The sequence below is a fragment of the Thunnus maccoyii genome, chromosome 6, assembly GCF_910596095.1.
Source record: "Thunnus maccoyii chromosome 6, fThuMac1.1, whole genome shotgun sequence".
In the NCBI taxonomy this organism is placed as follows: Eukaryota; Metazoa; Chordata; class Actinopteri; order Scombriformes; family Scombridae; genus Thunnus; species Thunnus maccoyii.
In genome coordinates, this window is record NC_056538.1 from 7,853,537 (window position 1) to 7,878,776 (window position 25,240).

Consider the following 25,240-nt stretch of genomic DNA (forward strand, 5'->3'; position numbering starts at 1 on the left):
TAAGTACCAAAGGGATAAAGCAGCTGTTTATTGATGTTTTTTTTCATTCACAATAAAGGAAAAATATCAGCATACACAACTGAAAAACATATCTGTGTATCTTATAAACACAGTCCAAATTGCTGTCATTTGATATAATGTAAAAATGAATGAATCAATGAATGAAATAAAGTTTCTTGTCTTTCAAATTATGCACTACCCTTTCAGGGTTGTAGAAAAAAACAACATCCATGTAGCAAATATAAGTAACTTATAACATGTAGCTTAAGAGCATATGATCTATCAGGGAAAGACACAGCCTACTGATCTGTAAAATATCCACATATCTGTAAGAGGATTAGAGTTAATATACCCCCGAAAGGGGACCCTAGATTTCCTTTTCAATTGAATTATGTTTTTTATGTATGATTGGCTTTTACCAGAGCTGTGGGAAAAAATAATGTAAATAGCAGCAAGCAAAAGGTTGAGAAGCTGAAATTATGTGATTAGATGTTAGCACAAATGAATTACAGCAGCAGAAGGATCGTGATCTTATGCTCATCATTAATTTCTTGATTAGCATTAACTTTATCAACCTTTTTCATGATTTGAAATCACTAAATTAATAATAAAAATTAGCCCATAGTTCATAACCAATTATCAATGCGCACTAGCTGATTATCAACATATCATATCATATCTCATCTCTCTGCACTTGAATCAGCAGCAGTCTACAGTTCAGCCATACTGGATCATGGGGTGGTCACTCCAGGGAGGCAGGTTGGAGAGCTTCTCCTCTGTGGCTGTTTCTATGGGCCAGCCCCAGGCCTTAAAGAATCCAGACAGGTTCATCTCCACAGTCTGGGAGAAAGTCTCAGCATACAGGTTCATCTTTCCTTTGTTGTCTTGGGGAAAGTTGCTCATCTTGTGGTAGGCAGCAAACACCTTCTTGAAGGCATCCCAGCCAAACTTTTCCTGGAGCTACATGGAAAAAGACAGAGGTAGAGGGGGTTGTGTATAGACAGAAAAGGTAGTGCGTTAGTGGAGGGATAACAAATTAATTGCAATAACTAGAAAAGTCTTGAGAAGCGATTTTAGCCATGCTACAACAGAGTTGTGTAGGTTGTGATGTCAGTTGGTCCAGAGTAAAACATATTAACAATTGGATGGATAGTAAGGAAATTTGGTAAAAACATTCATGGTCCCTAGAGTATGTATCATAATGACTTTGGTAAGTTCATACATTTTTAACAACTAGGTCAAAATCTCTACTTTTCTAATGTATAAGACCTCGAAAAACAATGACTGAATTCCTGTCAGCCTTATGCCATGTTCACGTCATTATGGACAGCAGAGATAGGAATGATTTCCAAGTTTATGACTTCCTCACATCAGATATGATTGGATTGAACTATGCAATCCCCTGGTGTGCCCTATCCAGGACCAATAGAGGCTCCAGGAAGCCTGGAAACTCCGAAATACTGTTTGGTGCAGCACAGATAAAGGAGACAGTTGTAGTCCGTTCAAATCTTTAGTCCCCCATTAACAATAACTGGAACTGAATGTGGTGTTGATTAATTCACGCACACTTTGCTGAAAAAAAACAACTCAATACAATAAAGAAGCCAGACTACACCCAGAGCTTGATGAAATGCAGCAAATATTAATGAATATTGTACACTGTACAAAGGATAAACTGTTCCAAATAGTGAACTTATCAAACCAGTCTTTACATCTTTTGACCTAATCCCAAAACTGCAAAATTGTTTCTCCATTTTTCAGCCAACAGTTTTGTTTTCTGTTCCATCTACAGTCAGGGTTTTCAGTCTTTTTCCTGTGTAGTGTTCCTGTTTTGTTTAAATGCAGACTCCAGTGTGACACAAGCATAATTTCTCTACAGATTGTAATATACAGATGTTGTCTTTACCTGCATGTATGTTTCCAGGGCTACCCACACTGTCCAATCGCTGAGTTTCTTGCCCCCCTTAACATACTCCTCTATACCATTCTTCCGACTAGTTAAGGTCATAGTTGGATGAGCCTGTATTGAAGACATAACAATCATCATAGTACATCATGTTAACCAAGCGGAAATAAAAAGACAGAGAAACAATGTGATCATAGGTGAAAGGTAAATACTATGTTGCTTACTGATATGAAAATGTGTTGTGATGCATAATTACATATTTTAATTAGAATAAATAAGATTCACTCCACCTTTGACCTGTTGAGCCCCAGCACCTCTTCATGCACATACACTGACCACAGGTTACATGTGGCCTCTGTGGTGTGTGGTTTGAACTCCCAGCAACTTCTCTGTTGGTTGTGTCCCAGTTCGTGGATTTCTCCCCATAGGCCTTTTATCCTGGCATCATCTGGTCTGACAAGCTCAGCTGCTATAGATGAGTGCATCATGATAGGATAGCCTGAATGCATCCAACCTGGATGGAGAGAAATTGGTAATACAAATAGTGTTATAGGGATGTATCTTTAGGTTTCCATGACTATGGAAATCCACTTTAAGAGAGACTTCTCCCAAACATGGTCTCTGCAGTGGTACAGAGACTACTGCAGAGATGCCATTAGTGAGCTGAGTCACTGTGCTGAGCTCACCATTGCAAACACATCTTACATTAACCTATGTTTTCACATATAGGAATGCTTTTTATGCCTTCTGCCCCTGAAAATTATGGTAATTTATTTTCAATATATAGTTATACTACAGTAGCATTAAAGTAGTAGTAACTACCAAAGCCTTTTAAATATCTCTAATGGCGCTTGTCCAAATCACATAAAAAATGTAACACACAAGATAGATAATACTACATAGAGCTGCACACCCAAAGCTACTATAACACTATATACTGTAACACCCACTGTAGAGCTCAGAATTACACAGCAAGCACATGAGATCTGGGAGACTGAAAATCAATCAAACCTTTTTTCTTTAGATTTATATTTTTATATTTCACAGTTTTAAAACTTAAAATAAACAATAATCTACTTTTACAAGACAGCAGCAGAGAAAACATTCGCTTGAATGTGTGAGAATGTGACCACAAAACACATTTACCAGCAGAAATCTGCACATCTGCTACAATGCGTTCTTTGCGGGCAAATTTGTGAGGTATGACAGCCAGTTCAGCGATGCCCTTCATGATGCTGTCCCAGAGCCCTGCCACCTCATCAGGGCAATCCAGATCCCGAACAACATGTGATGGTACAGTGAGGACAATGTTGTCAAACTCCAACTCTGCCCAAGGTGATTGAGCTGTGCGTAGCAAGGACCAATCAGCTGCTGTTGTTACACCTGAAGAGGACAAAGAGGTGGACATTACATTGAAATCAAAACAGAGCTTTGAATTATTGTAATTACTCATCAAAACCCCATTGAAAATGTGTTTTGTGAATAAAAGGTACTATGTTCATACAAGGCTGGATGGCTCCAGACCCCCAGGGCCCCAACAGTCCCATATTAACTGCATGGCAGTTGGGTTTTACTAATTAAGATCAGTCAGCCAACTCACGTGGAGTAGATGTAAATGTAGAGCATTAATATTTGACGTCTAGGTTCTGACCTCATCACTTCCCACAAGGAAATGTGAGCTATACACCAGCAAAAGACAAATTTCCATTATTGTACAATAAAGTTTATGAACTTTAAAACATTGAGCTCAGCATAGCAGGGAGTGGGGAGAAACAATACTAACTTCCCACCTAGGAGAAGGTAAACTCAGAGCTTACAGGTGTATGCTGGGGTGGAGGTGGCTATATGAACAGCAGCAGCCATAGCAGGCAGCAGCAACAGCTGACAATGTGCAAATGCATTCATGTCCAGCAGACACACAATTTAGATACTCAAGAGAACCACATGTGCATCCACTGTCCAAGTCTGTTTTGGAGTGTTGGCCCTGTCTTGTGGCGGAGCCCCTGTGGTTTTAAAACCTTAATTACTTTAGTTTATGTTGTGCTTACTAGGGGTGTAACGCAAAGCTACTATCTGTAGCTGTAAAAATAAAACTAGTCTAGTAAAAGTAGTAAATGCAGTAAAAAAGTAGAAAGAGTAATACATCATCTGTGTTCATCTCTATAGTGTAACTGGGTGTGGATTATACCAGAGACAGTCTGTCTAGTCTGTTTAATTTTCTGTATTGAATTGTTTTCTACAGCAACTTATAATCATTCATATATCTGTAATATTAGCTGCCAACAAAATAACATGATGTACAAAAATTGATTAAATAATAAAATAGGATTTTAATTTTGAACCTCATCTTCAAAAAGGAGGTCTAGTATAATTGTGGGTAGAAATAAATAATGGAAAAATACAAGTAAGAAGTGTTTTAGCCCATATTGAATAATTTTCTTTAAAAGCTGGAGGTTGTGTATATCATGTGAGGAGGCCCAGATGGAAATAATTTTTGGCTGAATAACATCTTTGGAACATCAGTGAATCTTTAATCTGCACTGCACAACAAATCTTTTGAGACCTAATGAAAAGTTATTGAGGATGAACCTTGTTGTCTGAAAATGGGAGTTAAACCTAAATACACATCAGTGTCTCAGCTTGTTTTTGTTCGCACTGAATAATATTGCAAAATTTTTTATGTTTTTCATATCTGTTCAAAGCAGATTATCTACATATATCCAAATAATGTTGTAGTTTACAGCCCTAGTGCTTACATGGTTCACATTCTTAGTAAAGTCTATTTTAATCTAAATCAAACAAATTTAAATACAGAAAGATACAGAGAGTATCACACAAACTCACCAGATTTATAATATGGTGCACGTACAGCTGTCTGCACTGTGACCTCTACCCCCTCCACCTGTGTGTTGGGTGGAGCCACCAGGTAGATGAGTCCCCCCCACAGGTTCCACACCTGCATCTTCTCTGTGGTAACAGGAAATTGCTCATGAACACGTGGTGCTCTCTTCAACTCTGCAGCATTGAGATAGTCTGTTTGACAGCCTATCTGGATCTGAAGAAGAGATGGAATATGTGTTACTGCTTTGAAAACCTGTATGAGAGGTCTACTGTACAGTTTGGTTTTTCAATAGATGCATATATAAATCAATAAATGCAAGGCATGTATGAATGGAACAATAAAAATGTGAGATAAGAAGATTATTATAAAAGACAACTATATTTATAGATATTTTTCCCCATTTCCAAACAAATACTTTAATTAGTAATTCATTCATTAATGGGGTTTAAACCAGATTTAGCTGTATACATGTGATTGGTCCCTGTATCTAGAGCCATCGGATAAGAGAAGTGATTGGTTCCTAAATAATTGGGTCCAACTCCCAGCTGTGTATTAACTCTGCCCTTGTATATTACCAAATTGAACCTGTATACTCCAAACGCTCCGAAGATGTGAGCCAAACAAACAATGAAACGTCGGTATTTTGTCCTTCTTGACTTGGAAATTTGAGAAGTGCCACCTTTTCATATTTTTTGGAATATACTCACTTTAATTCAGTCATTAATAAACCTGAGAGAGAAGATTTCAGTCCTGTATATAGAGTTGACCTTGTGGAGAAATACAAGCCTTCATTTTGAAGGTTGTCACTGTAAAATGTATATAAACCTTTGATGTTTTTCAAACATTTAAATCGTGTTTTTCTGACAAAGTACAACAGACATTTCCTTTATAGAGCGCTGAAGTGAAGCCATAACTTCCAGGCTGAGTTTCAGAAGTAGGAAAACCTCACTGAATATAAGACTGACATTTGTAATAACATTTGTACTAACAACATCTTATACTAATGGTGTATCACTACAATATGTATGGATACATACTGTACATGTAGGTACAATGGAACAAGATGTGAAGTTAGGGAATAAGGGGTAACAATCATGTAAATTACATTATGGGGCTATAGTACTAAATATATAGTATTACATATGGGGCTATAGTATACTATATATATGGTATTACACATGGGGCTATAGTATGACCTACTGAGCAACAATCTGACGTTTGGTAAGAATATTTAAAGATAATTTATACTGTAAATATTTGTGACTACCAGGTACCCATTCTAAAATTACAGTGTACTGTATGACCATTACTGAACAACATAGCTGTAGGCTTCCCAGTTACACTGTGACAGGATGTAAAATCGATCATCTGCCTTGTTGGCCGTTCGATAGATAGTTCTGGTTTTCAATCCTACATCCATCCTGTTCTCTTTTACTTATATGTTCTGTATGTTTCGGTACATACTGTAGCCTACTGGTGCACACAAAAAATTACACTGTAAATAGTGAATAATTAGGCTGTACGTTGTGGGACATAATCTAAGAATTACACCAATTTAGTCTAGAATATAGAAAGTAAACCCAGGAATTAGATTTTTAGAAAGAAATGCTTAGTGAGAGATTGCATTGAGTAACTAATGTAACAGAGGCTAGCCCACGGCTTGGCTCTCTATTAAGGGTGCATAAGATCTTGTTAACTTGTATTCAGAAATGTACAATGAATTAAATGACTCTGTGTAATGTGACAGGACCGATCACAATACTGATTACAATATTTTAATTTCATGATATGTCCGATATACTAGGTATATATCATTGATGTTTGATTTTAAATACTTTACTCCAATACAGAGTGACATGAATTATGAACTGAAGAACAATAAGCGCAGTTGCTTCCTTTGTAAAGTTTTTCTATATTTTAATTGTTAATCTAAGGACAGAGGGTGTGCATAAAGCCCTTTGAGACAAATTTGTGATTTTGGCAGTTTGAATTGACAGAAAGTTGAAAGAAACACTGTAAACTCTGTAATTATTTGATTTTGTGTACTGTACCATCCATCCCTTGTTGAGTATCTCTGGTGGCATGATCATGTCGGTCTTCATACCAGGAAAGAGGTACAAACCTGTACTAAGCCACTCCTTCCCTCCTGACACACACAAAGAGGAGCAAATGTTATTATGGATGCATGTAAAACAGGCACAAGAAAGATTTCACCTTTTTCATTAATGCAGTGTAATATCACACACAGTACTACAACATATTAAAATGTACAGAGAAAAATTACTGGACTGCAAATTTCTCACATAATTATTTTACATATTTGTTTACAACAACAAAGACTAACCTGATGTGTTAGCGTTAATTTTGATCCTGTGGTTATAGACAAAAGGCATCGTGGGGCTATGCTTGATGAGGTAAGGCAGGAAGGCATCAGGATCTGGGCAAACCTTACATATTTCTGGCCCCATAGTGAGGAGCACGTGTTCTTTGGGACTCTTTACAGGGTTCTTCTCACTCACCTTGGAAGAAAGTGAATATTAATAATTATAAATCAGATTTCTCTCACACAGGCTGATTGGTTGAGAGCCAACAGTTTTCCCGTGGTCACAGGAGGCCTAGCTTAGTGATGAAGATGAAATACATTTGTAGTACAAAACGAAAATGGCTAAATACTAATTATTATTATTATAATTTGATAAGTATTGTATGTTTTTTTGTAAAGACGTCAAGGTTATTGTGAGGTAAATACCTGGCAATATTTTGTAAGCCTGAAAGCCATAAAAGTCTAATAAGCAGATTTACCATACAAGGAACTAAATCATTGAAACTTACTATAACTCAGAAACTAAAAGAGACGCCTTCTTTATACAAATACTAATGACAATCATAGACAATAAAGTCGTTCACTGCCCACCTGTGGCATGCCCGACTTCAACATGTCAGTGAGGATGGACAGCACCAGTGTGTAGGAGTAGCTGTCATGAGCTTTCATGTTCAAGAAGCTGGAACAGTCGCTGCCCAGTTTTTTAAGGTGTTCCTCTTCATGCATGGTGAGTTCTTTGCCCTGGATGACATGGCCAGTGAAGTGGCGTAGAAGATGACGAAAGTGGTAGGTGTCTTTCATGGCCTGACTAGGCACAGGGGCCTTGTACAAACCTCCTCCAATTGTTGTCTCTAACAGGCTCAGGCCCATTTTGTTCAGGATCTTGTTTCCTGAAACACAGATAAACAAATCTGACTTCATCAACTGTGCTGTAACATTCATCTTTTATGGTTAGGGGTTTGACTGATTAGGTCTAATTATAGGCTGCATAAAAAGATGGACGTAGCAAGGTGTGACATCACCCACTGGTTTGCACTGGAGACAGTTATTGACTGTATATAAAGATGGATGCAATGCCAGCTCCCCAAAAGTGAGGCCAAAACATCTCAGTCGCCCCCTGGTGGCTGGCTGCAGTATAGATAATAAATCTCGCCCCCTCCATGATGATGAGTCAAACTAAAAAATCAAAGCACATGTCAAACATATTTTTCCCAAAGATGGTTTCCGTCATATTACGTAGTAGTCTGATCACACTGATGTATGTTCATGTGCTCATTGTTCTGATAAGTTTGTTTTAATTAGTTATATGACAATATAAAAAGGGGGTGTAAGGTCATGATTGACAGCTGTGACAGCCGTTGTCAAACCTCCGTCACATGGCAGGATGGCTCAGGGGGCGTGTTCCACAGGTTGTCATCCCGCTGGCCAACTCTACTGCACAGACTCTGGCTCACTATGACGTCACACAAGCAAAATGGCAGCTCCCGAAAAGGAGATATTTTGGCTTCACCTTTGCATAGCGGTAGGAAGTGGAGACTCGTCCATCTTTATACAGTCAATGGACCCGGTTTGAAGGGTCTGAAACCCAGAGTTGCAGTTTACTGTCTGCGCCATCTTTTCCAATTGGACCCAGGACCTTCCAAATAGGGAGTGTGGTGTGTTCAACCTCTGGAAACATGCCTGTTACCTTGGAAACACTGAGCAGTGCAGACTTGGGCTAATATCAGCTACTTTAGCTAAATTATACTAAAACTGCAGGTAAAGTTATCAAGTAACATTAAACTTGGTGAAATATTGTGATGTGTGCGTGTGTATAGGATGCAGAGGATCAATTTCCTCATGGGGATCAATAAAGTACTTCTTCTCTTCATAACTCGGTGTATGGTGCTGATATTCAACATTTTTCTAGACTTAAGTTTATGCAGGTCTCTTATATACATATAAAACAGTAGCCTGTTAATAAAGAATTATCACTTAGGGTTATGTTTAGGGTATCCCAGAGTAGAGATCTGTGTCCAAAATGTTGGACATTGAGACGTACTTGTAGAAGACCCAACCAAACCCAAAATTAGCACAGTCCGACCTGATCTGAATGAACCTGACAACAATTAGACTGGATCCAAAATGCAGTCCACCTGAACAGATCCTAATAGAGAAAACACCAACACTGGCAGCAGCATAATGTGCTTTCAATTAACAAGCAGCTGGGGTCAAAAATAGCTGCAATATAAAAATAATATAATAATAATATGGATGTAAAGTCCTCAAAACCAATTCCAAAAATAATTTATCTATGATTTAAATACTAATATAAATAACTGAGTTCTATTTTCTGCACCAAAAATAAGACAAGACTCAGTGTTCTCCCCTGTGTGATTGACTTCCTCACCACCAGCAATTGATGTGACAATTACATTGCGTTTCTGCTGCAGATCCACCAGCCTATACATACTCTACCTCCCGCCTTTGCATTCACCTTCACTTGAGCCTGTCCTTTTTGTAGTTTGAGACTGCAAATGTGTTACTCATTTAACTATGTCTGTAGCACGGGTATATGTCAGAGTTCAGTACAACATCACAACATGATCAAATCTTGTTGTGTGTTATCATACCTAAGAATTCTGTCATTGGGTTTTGTCCTTCGTGTGTCTGAGCCCACCACCAGGCATGTCCACCAATCAGGAGGCCTCCTCCCTCTGCCACAAAGTCATGGATTTCCTTCACATGTTTGTCACTGTATACGTCACACACAAATACACTTAGGTCTTTCCTGAAGTTTGTCTTCTCACACTTGTGCTTGCTGTGAAGGCTGAGTTTGGGCTCGACACCAACTACCCCCTTCCGGCCTTGGTCCAACCAAGTAATGGCATTGTTCCAAAATGAAGCCAGTGTCTGTAATGAAAGGAGTCATCCCCAAAGAGATAGTAGTTAATCACACAGAAATATTGGCACATCAACACTGTAACACTGCAGATGCCTACCAATTGTTGGTGGCCTTGAGCTAATATCAAAAGAAATGCACAAAGTTATATTTGTACTATATGAGGTATGACATGACCATACCATATTGATGCTACACAAAACTACATGAGCAAATTTTCATTGTGCTCAATTTTCATTATGTGAAAACCAATTTCTGTTATTTAAAGGAATTCTAAGACTAATCATTAAATCAGACCTCACCTTTTTTGAGAGAAGACATTCATGTGCTACCACAATGACCCGTCCGTGCCCATAGTAGGCTCCTGCCAGGAATGCCTGTCTATCCTTGGTGGTACCAATGGGGAAGGCTAGTGGGCCGTGGACCAGAACCTCAGAAGCTATAGATTCACCCTGGAAGTCAAACTCGGAAACCCCCTTGAGTAAGAACTCTAGGTCATCCTCAAAATCCTTACCAGTACTGTATTAGCAAAGGGCAAATTGAGGGAGAGAAAGAGAGACACAAACAGGGAGATGGAAGAGAAGGAAAAGAAAATTAAAACGTTAGGAACGTCCATCTTCTTGTCTATCAGTATTCTTAAATTAACTTTTCAGTAGGCTGGTTTTGTTTTTGTTTTGATTTTTTTGCAGTATCTTTGATTGCAACCTTTTTAAAGAAAATCTTAAAAATTGTTCATGGTTACTAAGTGTACTAAAGTTAGCTGTATAATGAATAAAACGTGGTGTATTATGCCACTATTGTGGATCATGGGTTAGCATATTATAACCCAGACAGAACCTACATGGGACATTTCTGCAAAACCCTTCAATTACATTTGAATGTGTTGTTGTTTTAATTAATTACTCATACAAAATCCATGCAGGGAAACCCCAGTATGATTAAGATGTGGTTGACTTAGGCAACAAAAACGTATTACGCCTACCACAATGCTAATCAAATATTTTGAATATTACATATGTTAATTAAGTTATTTGAATATTTCAAATAAATTGCTTCAGCAATAGCGCAGAAAATGTAGGTATTAATAATAGTTTCAAAATCAGAAGGATGGCAACACACGGAGCAGTTTTCAGATTAAAAGAAAAGTCATGTATTTGAAATGAAAAAGAAGTATATACTTACGCTAAAGCCATCCAGGAAGATGGGATCTGAGGGTAGACAGGCAGGATATCTACCTCCCCATAATGTGTTGAAAAGTAGATCCCTGCCACCCCAGACACCTTATTTCCTGGAAATTGAGAGATTGTGTTCTCCTTAGGGTTCTCTGTAGCCCAGTGCCACGCCTGCCCAGCTATCAGCACTCCTCCTCCGGCTTTCAGAAACGCCACCAGGTCCTTTGCGTCTGCACCCACTTTGTAGGCATCTGTCACATACACGCCAACCTTTAGATTGTTACTAAAGGCCTCCACAATTTTGGCTTGGAAGCTGGATCTGCTGAGATTATCAGCGACTCCCTTGACATTCTTGTGGACCCCCACGGCCAGGTTTTCAGATCCATCTCCTCGCAGCCAGGTCAGAGCGTTCTCTACCAGAGCAGGAAAGGTGGTCAGGTAGCTCTCGTGACCCAAGACAACAATCCTTCCACGGCCGTACATAGAGGCAGCCATCAGGACCTGGCCTCGGCTGTTCATTACTAAAGGAAAGGCATGGTCTCCGATCAGAACCAGGTCACAGGGAACAGAGGGACCATTGAAGTCCAACTCTGTCAAGCCTCTCATCAGGGAGATGTAGGCCTTTTCTTGGGAGGACTGGGTGAGCTGGGTGGACATGGTGAGAAGGACTGATGCTCTGAAGGTTGGATGAAGAGGATGAAGAGCACGACAGTATAGTTGTGCCTAGATGGAGGTGTGTTGTGTCAGGCAGGCTGTCCTGTGGGGGTAAAATAGAATTAATTTACACATATATGACAATAAAGTTATAACATTAAAATGTCCATCAACTGGCTCAGAGACAAAAGGAAAATCAGCAGTTCTCCAGTTGTAACATTGAGGTCCAAGAGTTTGCAGGTTTTCAATTGATCCAAACAATACAGAAAAACCAAAGACTACAAATTGACTTTTACCTGAAAGTTAAGTTGGTTCTGATTATGGTCTTAGATGTTTCCAAACAGGCAACTCACCAAGAACACTACCAGACAGGAGTAAAGAAAGATAATATGAACAAGAGAGCAGGAAAAGAGGGACTATTTAAAGGGAAAGTTGAAAAGAATAAGAGGAGGGATCTATGCGATGGCTACTTCTCATATTTCTTCACACTAATTCTTTCCTGCTATGTAGTCAGTTGGCGTGGGCTTATCAGTAACAGAGAAGGTCATGAAAACTGCAATTAATTATGGCTTCCTGTCTCCAAAGTGAGACAGGAAGCCATAGTCTGCCAAAGTCTAAGTCAAAGTTTATACTTAATGCTTATTACGAAAACCTAATAATATCAGGTCTGCGTTGGTACTATGTTTTGTATTGTCAGATATGGTTACTGTATAATAACAACAGGAACACAAAGTATGTACAGTAATAATAATAATAATAAGTTTATTTAGTATAGCACCTTTCACAGAAATAAAATTCACAAAGTGGCTCACAAGAATAAAAGTTAAAAATATGACCATGAAACATACAAACAATAGAAACATATGCCACAAGTTAAAGTTAATATAAAAACAAACACAGGCAACAGGGTACCCCAAAAGAAACAAACAAAAGAACAATCACTTCACAACACACACATCTCAGGTGACACAAAGGCCAATTTAAAAAGATGGGTCTTAAATTGCTTTTTAAAGGCTTCTATAGAGACTGCAGGCCGTATGTGTAAAGGAAGAGAGGAAGTGGATTTTAATGTTTTGAGACCCAGAGAGTGAGGATCAATGCTGTACTTTCACTTTTCGGCTTGCTGTATGACTTCAGCAGAAACTGGACTAACATGGGATGGAAATGGAGACCAGACTCTTCAACATAATAGGCTTTTACATTATCATTAAGATATTCTGTATGTATGTCGGCAATAAGAGATCTTTAATGGATGCAAACAAATGAACCATTCTGAAAATTCAAAAGTAGAAATTGCAGGCTTTTAACAGAAGCTGCCATGCAGAGTCATAAGGACACAACGATATCTCATTAGTCCTGAATCCACAAGTGTCAAGCAAGGAGACACTACTGATAGGCACAATACAGATGACCATTTTCTGTTTCACAGGGTCTGTATAAGAGCTCTAACGAGACTGTGAATGACCCTGTTTATTTAGAGGACACTTTAAAGCAGCCAGAGTAGATTATTCATTAGATTATTGCAGTTGAAGAAATTTAACCTGCCAAAGTCAGGTGCACTTCTACACCAGCATGCCTCCTCCATCATCATCTGGTTAGCTGCTGCAACTGCCACAGACAAGAGCAGCATTTCTCCTAGACCTGAATGCCTCCAGGACACTGAGGCAAGCAGAAAAGATCATGGCCGACCCCTAAAACCCCAGACATAAACTTTTTGAAACACTCCCCTCCAGCAAGAGGCTGAGGTCTGTCGAGACCAAAACCTCACGCCAAATGAACAGTTTCTTCCCATCTGCAGCCGGCCTCAACAACAAGGCCCGGGACACAGACTCTACCCCCCTATGATAAGAACTAGGAGTAATAAACACAGCAAAATAAAAAGTAAAAAGTCAAGTAAATGGATTTCAATCTATATACCTTATATATATTATAAACATTACAATACTTAGGCTATTGTTTATAATGTATATCATGTATATAGATTGACAGGCATGAAGGCAATAAAAACATCTAATGACTGGTACACACGCCTGCACTCTATTCTCATGAAAAACATTTCCTGGCAGTTATGACTCACCTTTCTTTTAATTATGACTTCACATCAAGTCTTTTGACACTTACAAGGAATTTGACTCACTCTCAACACGCCAAAACACAGTGCAGAGGACAAATTTACATGTTGATACAGATACAGGCACACTGTACAGTACATGCAGTCTGTATCCAGTCCTCATCAGATTTCAGTTTCAAGTCAAGTCTATTAGCAGGTTTTTTTCCCAAAGTAAAGGGCTCAAGTTCAGGTTCATTCAAGTGATAAATGTTGTCACTTCTTTTTTGCGTGGCATAAAATTACAGATGATGTACATAGCAGTAAGATCTACAGAACAGTTTCTTTACAGAAACCACAACAACAACTGTAACATACAAGAAACTTCTGCTCGTTTGGCTGCTACTGCAGTCTAGTAGCCCAGTAATGTTGCACTAGGAAGTACAACTGGCTCCAAAGCCATGACAAGACAGAGAGAGACGCAGGTTGATGGCAAATAATTAATTTATTTTAATGAAGAGCATAACAATTAACTCAAAATGAAAAAAAATACAGTGACATGTGATAATCAGTAAAGTCAGTGGTGAGATTGTGTGTATGGACGGGTGAGCTATGTGGTGTTAGATGATGATGTTGGATGACATGAAACAAACAAAGATGTGCGGGAGAGAAGAGCTCCCCTCGGACTGAAGAGGGGCAAGGATTTATAGTCGGGAAGCAGGTGCTTCCAACTAGAATGATCAGCGCTTCACCTTCTACTGTTTGCTGCATATACTGTCACATTAATTTAAGTTGGTTGCAGAGTTTCTCCTCAGTGTCTTTCTCAATGGACAGCCCTGGCTCTACAGAATCCAGTCTGGGAGAAGGTCTCATTATACAGGCTCATCTCTCCTGTCTTTTCCCTTTCTCCCTTTTCTGACTGTTGTGACAGAGAACTTTTCTTTCAACTTTAATCTCATGTTCAACATTAAATTATTACATCTGTATCAAATAAACATATTTTCTTGATTGGCATTTATTTCATCAACTTATTTTTTTCTTATTTAAAATCCCACCTTCAGTAATGAAAATAGCACAAGAGAGTTCATTACTGATGATCAACTCACGTTCTTCTCTGTACTTGAATCAGCCGCAGTCTAAAGTTTAGTCATTGGGTGGTCACTGCCGGGAGGCAGGCTGGAAAGTTTTCAGCTGGTTTTCTTTTCAAATGGCTCTACTGAATATAAAAGCTGCATGGTTGACAATTTAACTACTGTTTCTTTTTTTAATACTGCAATAAATGTGGTTAAATGTGGTTAATCATATTATTAATTAAGTAAATAGATAAGAACAGCAGTCAGTTCAGTCAAACTGGACCATGGGGTGGTCACTCCAGGGAGGCAGACTGGAAAGTTTTTCCTCAGTGGCTGTTTGTATGAGCCAGTCCCAGGCCTTAAAGAATCCAGTTTAGCACACCTACTGATCGCACCTTTCAACACCATGGACAGCGCCTCAGCAGATCAAAAGTTATGTTTTGTCTCCCATAATCCACCAAGGTTCACCAGCTTAACAAATCAAGGTACAAATCCCTTTGTGGCCTATAAATAACTTTATACATCCAGCAATGTAGAGCTGAGTTAATTTTGCTCTAAAACACACACACAGGTTTCCTGTTTAGTTTAAATCATGACTCCAGAGTGACCCAAACATAATTTGTCTAAGAATTTAATTCTCTCTAACCTGCATATACATCTCCAGGGCCAACAGAGACTTTCTGTTGGTTAAGGTCATCACTCGGTGAGCCTGCATGGAAAATATGACCCTCATTACATTGTAATGTTAAAGTCTCCCTCCACTCAAAAATGTGTTTGGCTTATTGTCACCAGTTGGATGTTTGAGCTTCACTGTGCAAAATGATGTATGTGCAGAGTGACACCAGAAGACTGTTTTCACATTCACTTGCTGAAAGTGGAAAGTTTCTCTGTGCTCACTGAAAATCTGAGTTTAAGATGTCTACCTACAAGCAGGATTTGTGACATCACAACTAGTTTGGAGCCAGTCGTGGTCCAATATTCAACTTACACAAGTGTGATGTGGAAACTTGAAGCCTGCAGTGCAAAAACATTGAGACTGGACTTTACAGTGAAGAAGGAGACATCTTGAGTCCAGCAGTTAACTTTAAATCTAAAATATTTGCATATTCATTGATTCATGAATTTTTGTAATGGGAGAAGTAGATGTCATTTTAAGGATTTTATGGGAATAACTAAACTTTTAAATTTGTGAGCTGAGTCACTGATGAGCTCACCATGCCTTACACAACTACAATAGCATATGTTTCTAGGAAACTTCTTTAAAATGAAGAAATTTGACTTTCTGCATGGAAACATGTTTTCTATCTATGTACATGGAGAACTAACAGTATCCCAGACGTACTAATGCAAAGACAGGGGGCGCCATCATCAAACTAAAAAATATAAATTCTCCCTTTTGGTTTCTAATTGTTTTGTCAAAGATGAACACTGATGTTTTCACACCACATATGTTTAACAAAGGCATTAAAACGTGTTTGAAGTGCTGACTCTGAATATCCTGGTCTGGGTACAGTCATATATACAGTACAACTCCTTTCAAAGTAACTATTGGCAACAACCATCTTTTCACAGGAGGTGCAGGAGAGAAAACATTTGCTTGAATGTCATTTGAATAAAGATTTAAATTAATAAAAATAAAATACTAAGCAGTGAACAAGAGGCAGGAATATAAAGTATCACAGCCGAACACGCTTACCAGCAGATCTGCACATCCGCCACAATCTGTTCTTTGCGGGGAAATGAATGGCTTTGCAGCAAGTTCAGCAATGCCCCTCTTGATGTGATCTCAGAACAAAGCCACTTCATCAGGGCGGTCCAGGTCCTGAACAACACGTGATGGTACTGTGAGGACAATGTTGTCAAACTCCAGCTCTGCCCAGGGTGAAGGAGCTGTACGTAGCAATGACCAATCATCAGCTGTTGTCACATCTGAAAAAACAAAAGGAAGCTTTGAATTATTATTGACTAATAACTTTGTAAAATGCACCATGGTATGTCCTTATGTGAAAAACTAACTAACTTTAAATCATCATCAAACTCCAGTAATCAGATGGTTATGGCCGGTTATGTAGACTGAGATGCAAAACTGTAAGTTTGCACTCCAGCAACTTCAGCCAAGAGTGACCCAGAGATTAAACAGTGACGTTATTCTTCTAGTGGTTTATACAATCCTGAGAGCCTTCAGCACTCAGCATCATCAGTTGGAGAAGATGCTGATTTATTTGCCTAAAAATACTAGTTTTATCCTCAGGCTTTTAGTATATATATCATGTATAATGATATATATGAATATTTATATGTAAGGTTTTTTTTATATGGCAATATAGATACTAGACCAGAAACTTAGTTGCCAAACAGCAAACAGGTCTATGACCAACTGATACAAATGATGTGTGTGAGGGTTGGCCAAGCAGCCCAGCACAAAAATGAGGTGTTGCAGTCCAAGTGAATTTTATTCGCCATCAGTGGAGTCCCGCGCAGATATTCACAGTGGACATAAATATCTGGCCAAAGTGGAAAGAAATGAAAAAACAAAAATAACTAACTAACCAAAAACAACCATTGGCCATAGGAGAATACACACACAAAAAACTGCGGACTGAAGCTGTGTCTGTCTCTGCATGACCAGAAGCCTCGAGTCACCCCAGACTTCTCCCTTTTATACACCTACTCAAGAGAACAATATCAATTATCTCTTACAAAACACTAACAAGGACAGCAGTGTTAAATAACAATAGACTGTCAAATAGAAATTCATTTAAGTTGACTCTAAAGCATGTTTTTCTTTTAAAAGAGTAATTTAACAGTCAAATCCCCCAAAAGAGGCAAAATACCCCTCCCACTCTACCGCACTTAGTCTCTTCCCCTGGAAACCCCTCTACTTAACCAGGTGGACTGCACAAGCTTGAGTTTGCCAGTCCCTGGTCTGACAGAGGAAGAGAAAGCACAGCGGAGAAAACAGGTGAAGCATAATTTAAAATCAATAAACTGAGTATTTATAACACAACTACAATGTGTCTTCTTTTTTACCACAACGTTTTAAATGTGTGCATTGTACAAGTCAATGTTAGCAAACACCGACATACTAAGTAAACAATCTGTTGGATAAAAATCTCTGACTAACAACAAAATTGAGAGGAGATGTGTGTGTGTGTGTGTGTGTGTGTGTGTGGTATACACGCCTTACTTTAGGGCACAGGGCTTCCCTGTGACAATATGCATTAAATTCTCTACACAGTGTTTTGTGAAGTATGAGCAAGGAGTCTGACACACACACTGACCAGACTAATATGGTGCGAGTACAGCCCCTTCCACTGTGATCTCCACCCCCTCCACCTATGTTCTGGATCAGATCAGGTAGATGAATCCTCCCCACAAGTTCAACACCTGTATCTTCTCTGTGGTAACAAGAAACTGCTCAACGACACGTGGGGCTCTCAGGACCTTTGCAGCCCTTAAAGAGTCTGTCTGACAACCTATCTGGACCTGAGGAAGACGATTGTGTTACTGTTTTGAAAACTTGTATGAAAATCGATTGAGCAGTGTTGTGATGTGTGACTATATATGAGTCAGTGGATCCAGGATGGCAAGATACACTGATGAATGGAGGAAATCACAAATAAAATAAATTAATTTTTAGTGCAATAATAAGTACCCCAAAAGAAACAAACAAAAGAACAATCACTTCACAACACACACATCTCAGGTGACACAAAGGCCAATTTAAAAAGATGGGTCTTAAATTGCTTTTTAAAGGCTTCTATAGAGACTGCAGGCTGTATGTGTAAAGGAAGAGAGTTCATAGTGTTGGAGCCGCTATTGTAAAGGCACGATCACCTTTAGTTTTCAGCCGAGAGTGAAGGACAGTCAGTGGGTCCTTGTCAGAAGACCTAAATGACCTACTGGCAATATAAGGATGGAGAAAATCACAAATGTACTCAGGTGCCTGTCCATGCAAGGCTCTATACGTGTTAACAGGAACCTTAAAATGAATCCTAAACCAGATGGGAAGCCAATATAAAGAACTTAAAATGGGAGTGACGAGAGTCATTCTGCTGGACCTGGTTAACAGCCTTGCAGCAGCAATCTGGACCATTTGTAGACGATTCAGAGATGAATTGCTGAGACAGGTGAAAATGGAATTATAATAGTCCAGCCGGGAAGATACGAAAGCGTGAGTAATCATCTCAAGCTCCAGTTGTGATATGACAGACCTGAATTTTGCAATACGATTGCAGCATAAGAGACATCAGGTATTATAAAAGCCAGTTCTCTCTAACTCTCTATTTAGAAATAGAGGAACTAGAAAAAGGAAATTAAGTGTGTGAAACTGGATTATCTTGAAAAAACACATCCACAACATCGTCATGTACGTTTCTTATCACAGTTCCTTTTCTGAGTAAATGAGGCTGCACCTTATTCTAAAAAACATTTACTCTTTCATTGCTTTGCTTCTTGCTCGTAGTTGGCTTTACTGAAATGCGTATAAAGGCTCAGCATCCAAGGTCCTCATCAAATACATTATATTTACCTTCATTAAAGCTGTATTCCACTTATTTTACACATTATGACCAGCTCATTCATGCAGAGTGCAACTCAGTTGTATACTGTCCTCTAGCTCTGGAGCTAAACCCCTGATGATTACCAGGGTTATCTCTACTTGGATCAGTGGATCCAGGATGGCAAGATACACTGATGAATGGAGGAAATCACAAATAAAATAAATTAATTTTTCGTGCAATATTAACAGTTTTTTTTTACAATTTGTTTTAGAAATAAATAACTTTGCTAACATATTAATTAATTGATTACTATATAATAAAAACAGGAACAAAAAAAAGTATGTACAGTAATAATAATAATAAGTTTATTTAGTATAGCACCTTTCACAGAAATAAAATTCACAAAGTGGCTCACAAGAATAAAAGTTAAAAATATGACCATGAAACATACAAACAATAGAAACATATGCCACAAGTTAAAGTTAATATAAAAACAAACACAGGCAACAGGGTACCCCAAAAGAAACAAACAAAAGAACAATCACTTCACAACACACACATCTCAGGTGACACAAAGGCCAATTTAAAAAGATGGGTCTTAAATTGCTTTTTAAAGGCTTCTATAGAGACTGCAGGCCGTATGTGTAAAGGAAGAGAGGAAGTGGATTTTAATGTTTTGAGACCCAGAGAGTGAGGATCAATGCTGTACTTTCACTTTTCGGCTTGCTGTATGACTTCAGCAGAAACTGGACTAACATGGGATGGAAATGGAGACCAGACTCTTCAACATAATAGGCTTTTACATTATCATTAAGATATTCTGTATGTATGTCGGCAATAAGAGATCTTTAATGGATGCAAACAAATGAACCATTCTGAAAATTCAAAAGTAGAAATTGCAGGCTTTTAACAGAAGCTGCCATGCAGAGTCATAAGGACACAACGATATCTCATTAGTCCTGAATCCACAAGTGTCAAGCAAGGAGACACTACTGATAGGCACAATACAGATGACCATTTTCTGTTTCACAGGGTCTGTATAAGAGCTCTAACGAGACTGTGAATGACCCTGTTTATTTAGAGGACACTTTAAAGCAGCCAGAGTAGATTATTCATTAGATTATTGCAGTTGAAGAAATTTAACCTGCCAAAGTCAGGTGCACTTCTACACCAGCATGCCTCCTCCATCATCATCTGGTTAGCTGCTGCAACTGCCACAGACAAGAGCAGCATTTCTCCTAGACCTGAATGCCTCCAGGACACTGAGGCAAGCAGAAAAGATCATGGCCGACCCCTAAAACCCCAGACATAAACTTTTTGAAACACTCCCCTCCAGCAAGAGGCTGAGGTCTGTCGAGACCAAAACCTCACGCCAAATGAACAGTTTCTTCCCATCTGCAGCCGGCCTCAACAACAAGGCCCGGGACACAGACTCTACCCCCCTATGATAAGAACTAGGAGTAATAAACACAGCAAAATAAAAAGTAAAAAGTCAAGTAAATGGATTTCAATCTATATACCTTATATATATTATAAACATTACAATACTTAGGCTATTGTTTATAATGTATATCATGTATATAGATTGACAGGCATGAAGGCAATAAAAACATCTAATGACTGGTACACACGCCTGCACTCTATTCTCATGAAAAACATTTCCTGGCAGTTATGACTCACCTTTCTTTTAATTATGACTTCACATCAAGTCTTTTGACACTTACAAGGAATTTGACTCACTCTCAACACGCCAAAACACAGTGCAGAGGACAAATTTACATGTTGATACAGATACAGGCACACTGTACAGTACATGCAGTCTGTATCCAGTCCTCATCAGATTTCAGTTTCAAGTCAAGTCTATTAGCAGGTTTTTTTCCCAAAGTAAAGGGCTCAAGTTCAGGTTCATTCAAGTGATAAATGTTGTCACTTCTTTTTTGCGTGGCATAAAATTACAGATGATGTACATAGCAGTAAGATCTACAGAACAGTTTCTTTACAGAAACCACAACAACAACTGTAACATACAAGAAACTTCTGCTCGTTTGGCTGCTACTGCAGTCTAGTAGCCCAGTAATGTTGCACTAGGAAGTACAACTGGCTCCAAAGCCATGACAAGACAGAGAGAGACGCAGGTTGATGGCAAATAATTAATTTATTTTAATGAAGAGCATAACAATTAACTCAAAATGAAAAAAAATACAGTGACATGTGATAATCAGTAAAGTCAGTGGTGAGATTGTGTGTATGGACGGGTGAGCTATGTGGTGTTAGATGATGATGTTGGATGACATGAAACAAACAAAGATGTGCGGGAGAGAAGAGCTCCCCTCGGACTGAAGAGGGGCAAGGATTTATAGTCGGGAAGCAGGTGCTTCCAACTAGAATGATCAGCGCTTCACCTTCTACTGTTTGCTGCATATACTGTCACATTAATTTAAGTTGGTTGCAGAGTTTCTCCTCAGTGTCTTTCTCAATGGACAGCCCTGGCTCTACAGAATCCAGTCTGGGAGAAGGTCTCATTATACAGGCTCATCTCTCCTGTCTTTTCCCTTTCTCCCTTTTCTGACTGTTGTGACAGAGAACTTTTCTTTCAACTTTAATCTCATGTTCAACATTAAATTATTACATCTGTATCAAATAAACATATTTTCTTGATTGGCATTTATTTCATCAACTTATTTTTTTCTTATTTAAAATCCCACCTTCAGTAATGAAAATAGCACAAGAGAGTTCATTACTGATGATCAACTCACGTTCTTCTCTGTACTTGAATCAGCCGCAGTCTAAAGTTTAGTCATTGGGTGGTCACTGCCGGGAGGCAGGCTGGAAAGTTTTCAGCTGGTTTTCTTTTCAAATGGCTCTACTGAATATAAAAGCTGCATGGTTGACAATTTAACTACTGTTTCTTTTTTTAATACTGCAATAAATGTGGTTAAATGTGGTTAATCATATTATTAATTAAGTAAATAGATAAGAACAGCAGTCAGTTCAGTCAAACTGGACCATGGGGTGGTCACTCCAGGGAGGCAGACTGGAAAGTTTTTCCTCAGTGGCTGTTTGTATGAGCCAGTCCCAGGCCTTAAAGAATCCAGTTTAGCACACCTACTGATCGCACCTTTCAACACCATGGACAGCGCCTCAGCAGATCAAAAGTTATGTTTTGTCTCCCATAATCCACCAAGGTTCACCAGCTTAACAAATCAAGGTACAAATCCCTTTGTGGCCTATAAATAACTTTATACATCCAGCAATGTAGAGCTGAGTTAATTTTGCTCTAAAACACACACACAGGTTTCCTGTTTAGTTTAAATCATGACTCCAGAGTGACCCAAACATAATTTGTCTAAGAATTTAATTCTCTCTAACCTGCATATACATCTCCAGGGCCAACAGAGACTTTCTGTTGGTTAAGGTCATCACTCGGTGAGCCTGCATGGAAAATATGACCCTCATTACATTGTAATGTTAAAGTCTCCCTCCACTCAAAAATGTGTTTGGCTTATTGTCACCAGTTGGATGTTTGAGCTTCACTGTGCAAAATGATGTATGTGCAGAGTGACACCAGAAGACTGTTTTCACATTCACTTGCTGAAAGTGGAAAGTTTCTCTGTGCTCACTGAAAATCTGAGTTTAAGATGTCTACCTACAAGCAGGATTTGTGACATCACAACTAGTTTGGAGCCAGTCGTGGTCCAATATTCAACTTACACAAGTGTGATGTGGAAACTTGAAGCCTGCAGTGCAAAAACATTGAGACTGGACTTTACAGTGAAGAAGGAGACATCTTGAGTCCAGCAGTTAACTTTAAATCTAAAATATTTGCATATTCATTGATTCATGAATTTTTGTAATGGGAGAAGTAGATGTCATTTTAAGGATTTTATGGGAATAACTAAACTTTTAAATTTGTGAGCTGAGTCACTGATGAGCTCACCATGCCTTACACAACTACAATAGCATATGTTTCTAGGAAACTTCTTTAAAATGAAGAAATTTGACTTTCTGCATGGAAACATGTTTTCTATCTATGTACATGGAGAACTAACAGTATCCCAGACGTACTAATGCAAAGACAGGGGGCGCCATCATCAAACTAAAAAATATAAATTCTCCCTTTTGGTTTCTAATTGTTTTGTCAAAGATGAACACTGATGTTTTCACACCACATATGTTTAACAAAGGCATTAAAACGTGTTTGAAGTGCTGACTCTGAATATCCTGGTCTGGGTACAGTCATATATACAGTACAACTCCTTTCAAAGTAACTATTGGCAACAACCATCTTTTCACAGGAGGTGCAGGAGAGAAAACATTTGCTTGAATGTCATTTGAATAAAGATTTAAATTAATAAAAATAAAATACTAAGCAGTGAACAAGAGGCAGGAATATAAAGTATCACAGCCGAACACGCTTACCAGCAGATCTGCACATCCGCCACAATCTGTTCTTTGCGGGGAAATGAATGGCTTTGCAGCAAGTTCAGCAATGCCCCTCTTGATGTGATCTCAGAACAAAGCCACTTCATCAGGGCGGTCCAGGTCCTGAACAACACGTGATGGTACTGTGAGGACAATGTTGTCAAACTCCAGCTCTGCCCAGGGTGAAGGAGCTGTACGTAGCAATGACCAATCATCAGCTGTTGTCACATCTGAAAAAACAAAAGGAAGCTTTGAATTATTATTGACTAATAACTTTGTAAAATGCACCATGGTATGTCCTTATGTGAAAAACTAACTAACTTTAAATCATCATCAAACTCCAGTAATCAGATGGTTATGGCCGGTTATGTAGACTGAGATGCAAAACTGTAAGTTTGCACTCCAGCAACTTCAGCCAAGAGTGACCCAGAGATTAAACAGTGACGTTATTCTTCTAGTGGTTTATACAATCCTGAGAGCCTTCAGCACTCAGCATCATCAGTTGGAGAAGATGCTGATTTATTTGCCTGCAAATACTAGTTTTATCCTCAGGCTTTTAGTATATATATCATGTATAATGATATATATGAATATTTATATGTAAGGTTTTTTTTATATGGCAATATAGATACTAGACCAGAAACTTAGTTGCCAAACAGCAAACAGGTCTATGACCAACTGATACAAATGATGTGTGTGAGGGTTGGCCAAGCAGCCCAGCACAAAAATGAGGTGTTGCAGTCCAAGTGAATTTTATTCGCCATCAGTGGAGTCCCGCGCAGATATTCACAGTGGACATAAATATCTGGCCAAAGTGGAAAGAAATGAAAAAACAAAAATAACTAACTAACCAAAAACAACCATTGGCCATAGGAGAATACACACACAAAAAACTGCGGACTGAAGCTGTGTCTGTCTCTGCATGACCAGAAGCCTCGAGTCACCCCAGACTTCTCCCTTTTATACACCTACTCAAGAGAACAATATCAATTATCTCTTACAAAACACTAACAAGGACAGCAGTGTTAAATAACAATAGACTGTCAAATAGAAATTCATTTAAGTTGACTCTAAAGCATGTTTTTCTTTTAAAAGAGTAATTTAACAGTCAAATCCCCCAAAAGAGGCAAAATACCCCTCCCACTCTACCGCACTTAGTCTCTTCCCCTGGAAACCCCTCTACTTAACCAGGTGGACTGCACAAGCTTGAGTTTGCCAGTCCCTGGTCTGACAGAGGAAGAGAAAGCACAGCGGAGAAAACAGGTGAAGCATAATTTAAAATCAATAAACTGAGTATTTATAACACAACTACAATGTGTCTTCTTTTTTACCACAACGTTTTAAATGTGTGCATTGTACAAGTCAATGTTAGCAAACACCGACATACTAAGTAAACAATCTGTTGGATAAAAATCTCT

The 25,240-nt window shown here is 38.7% G+C and overlaps 1 protein-coding gene across 3 annotated transcripts; it reads right to left on the bottom strand.

Annotated features, from left to right (window-relative positions):
• Positions 1–15: 15 nt before the first annotated feature.
• Positions 16–16,707, bottom strand: LOC121898864 (TRPM8 channel-associated factor homolog). Of its 3 annotated transcripts, XM_042414341.1 has the most exons (13): positions 16,595–16,707; positions 12,075–12,139; positions 11,135–11,881; positions 10,255–10,471; positions 9,684–9,963; positions 7,663–7,961; positions 7,093–7,267; positions 6,800–6,894; positions 4,751–4,961; positions 3,053–3,289; positions 2,197–2,420; positions 1,907–2,020; positions 16–960 (listed from the first exon to the last, which is right to left on the bottom strand). In XM_042414341.1, exons 3-13 carry the CDS (start codon positions 11,779–11,781, stop codon positions 718–720), a joined length of 2,742 nt encoding a protein of 913 aa, XP_042270275.1. In that variant the 5' UTR covers positions 11,782–11,881; positions 12,075–12,139; positions 16,595–16,707; the 3' UTR covers positions 16–717. The 3 variants fall into 3 exon arrangements, with proteins under 3 accessions (XP_042270275.1, XP_042270276.1, XP_042270273.1); XM_042414342.1 differs by lacking the exon at positions 12,075–12,139; XM_042414339.1 differs by lacking the exon at positions 16,595–16,707 and having other exon boundaries at positions 12,075–12,150.
• Between the last annotated feature and the right edge of the window lie 8,533 nt (positions 16,708–25,240).

What these genes read in the sequence shown, in the direction of transcription:
- LOC121898864 (XM_042414342.1), bottom strand. Translation starts at nt 11,781, where the DNA reads ATGTCCACCCAGCTCACCCAGTCCTCCCAAGAAAAGGCCTACATCTCC. An exon ending in AATGTCTTCTCTCAAAAAAG is followed by an intron (nt 9,964 to 10,254) that starts GTGAGGTCTGAT and finishes CTTTCATTACAG; the next exon opens with ACACTGGCTTCATTTTGGAA. An exon ending in CCCTGGAAACATACATGCAG is followed by an intron (nt 961 to 1,906) that starts GTAAAGACAACA and finishes TTTTCCATGTAG; the next exon opens with CTCCAGGAAAAGTTTGGCTG.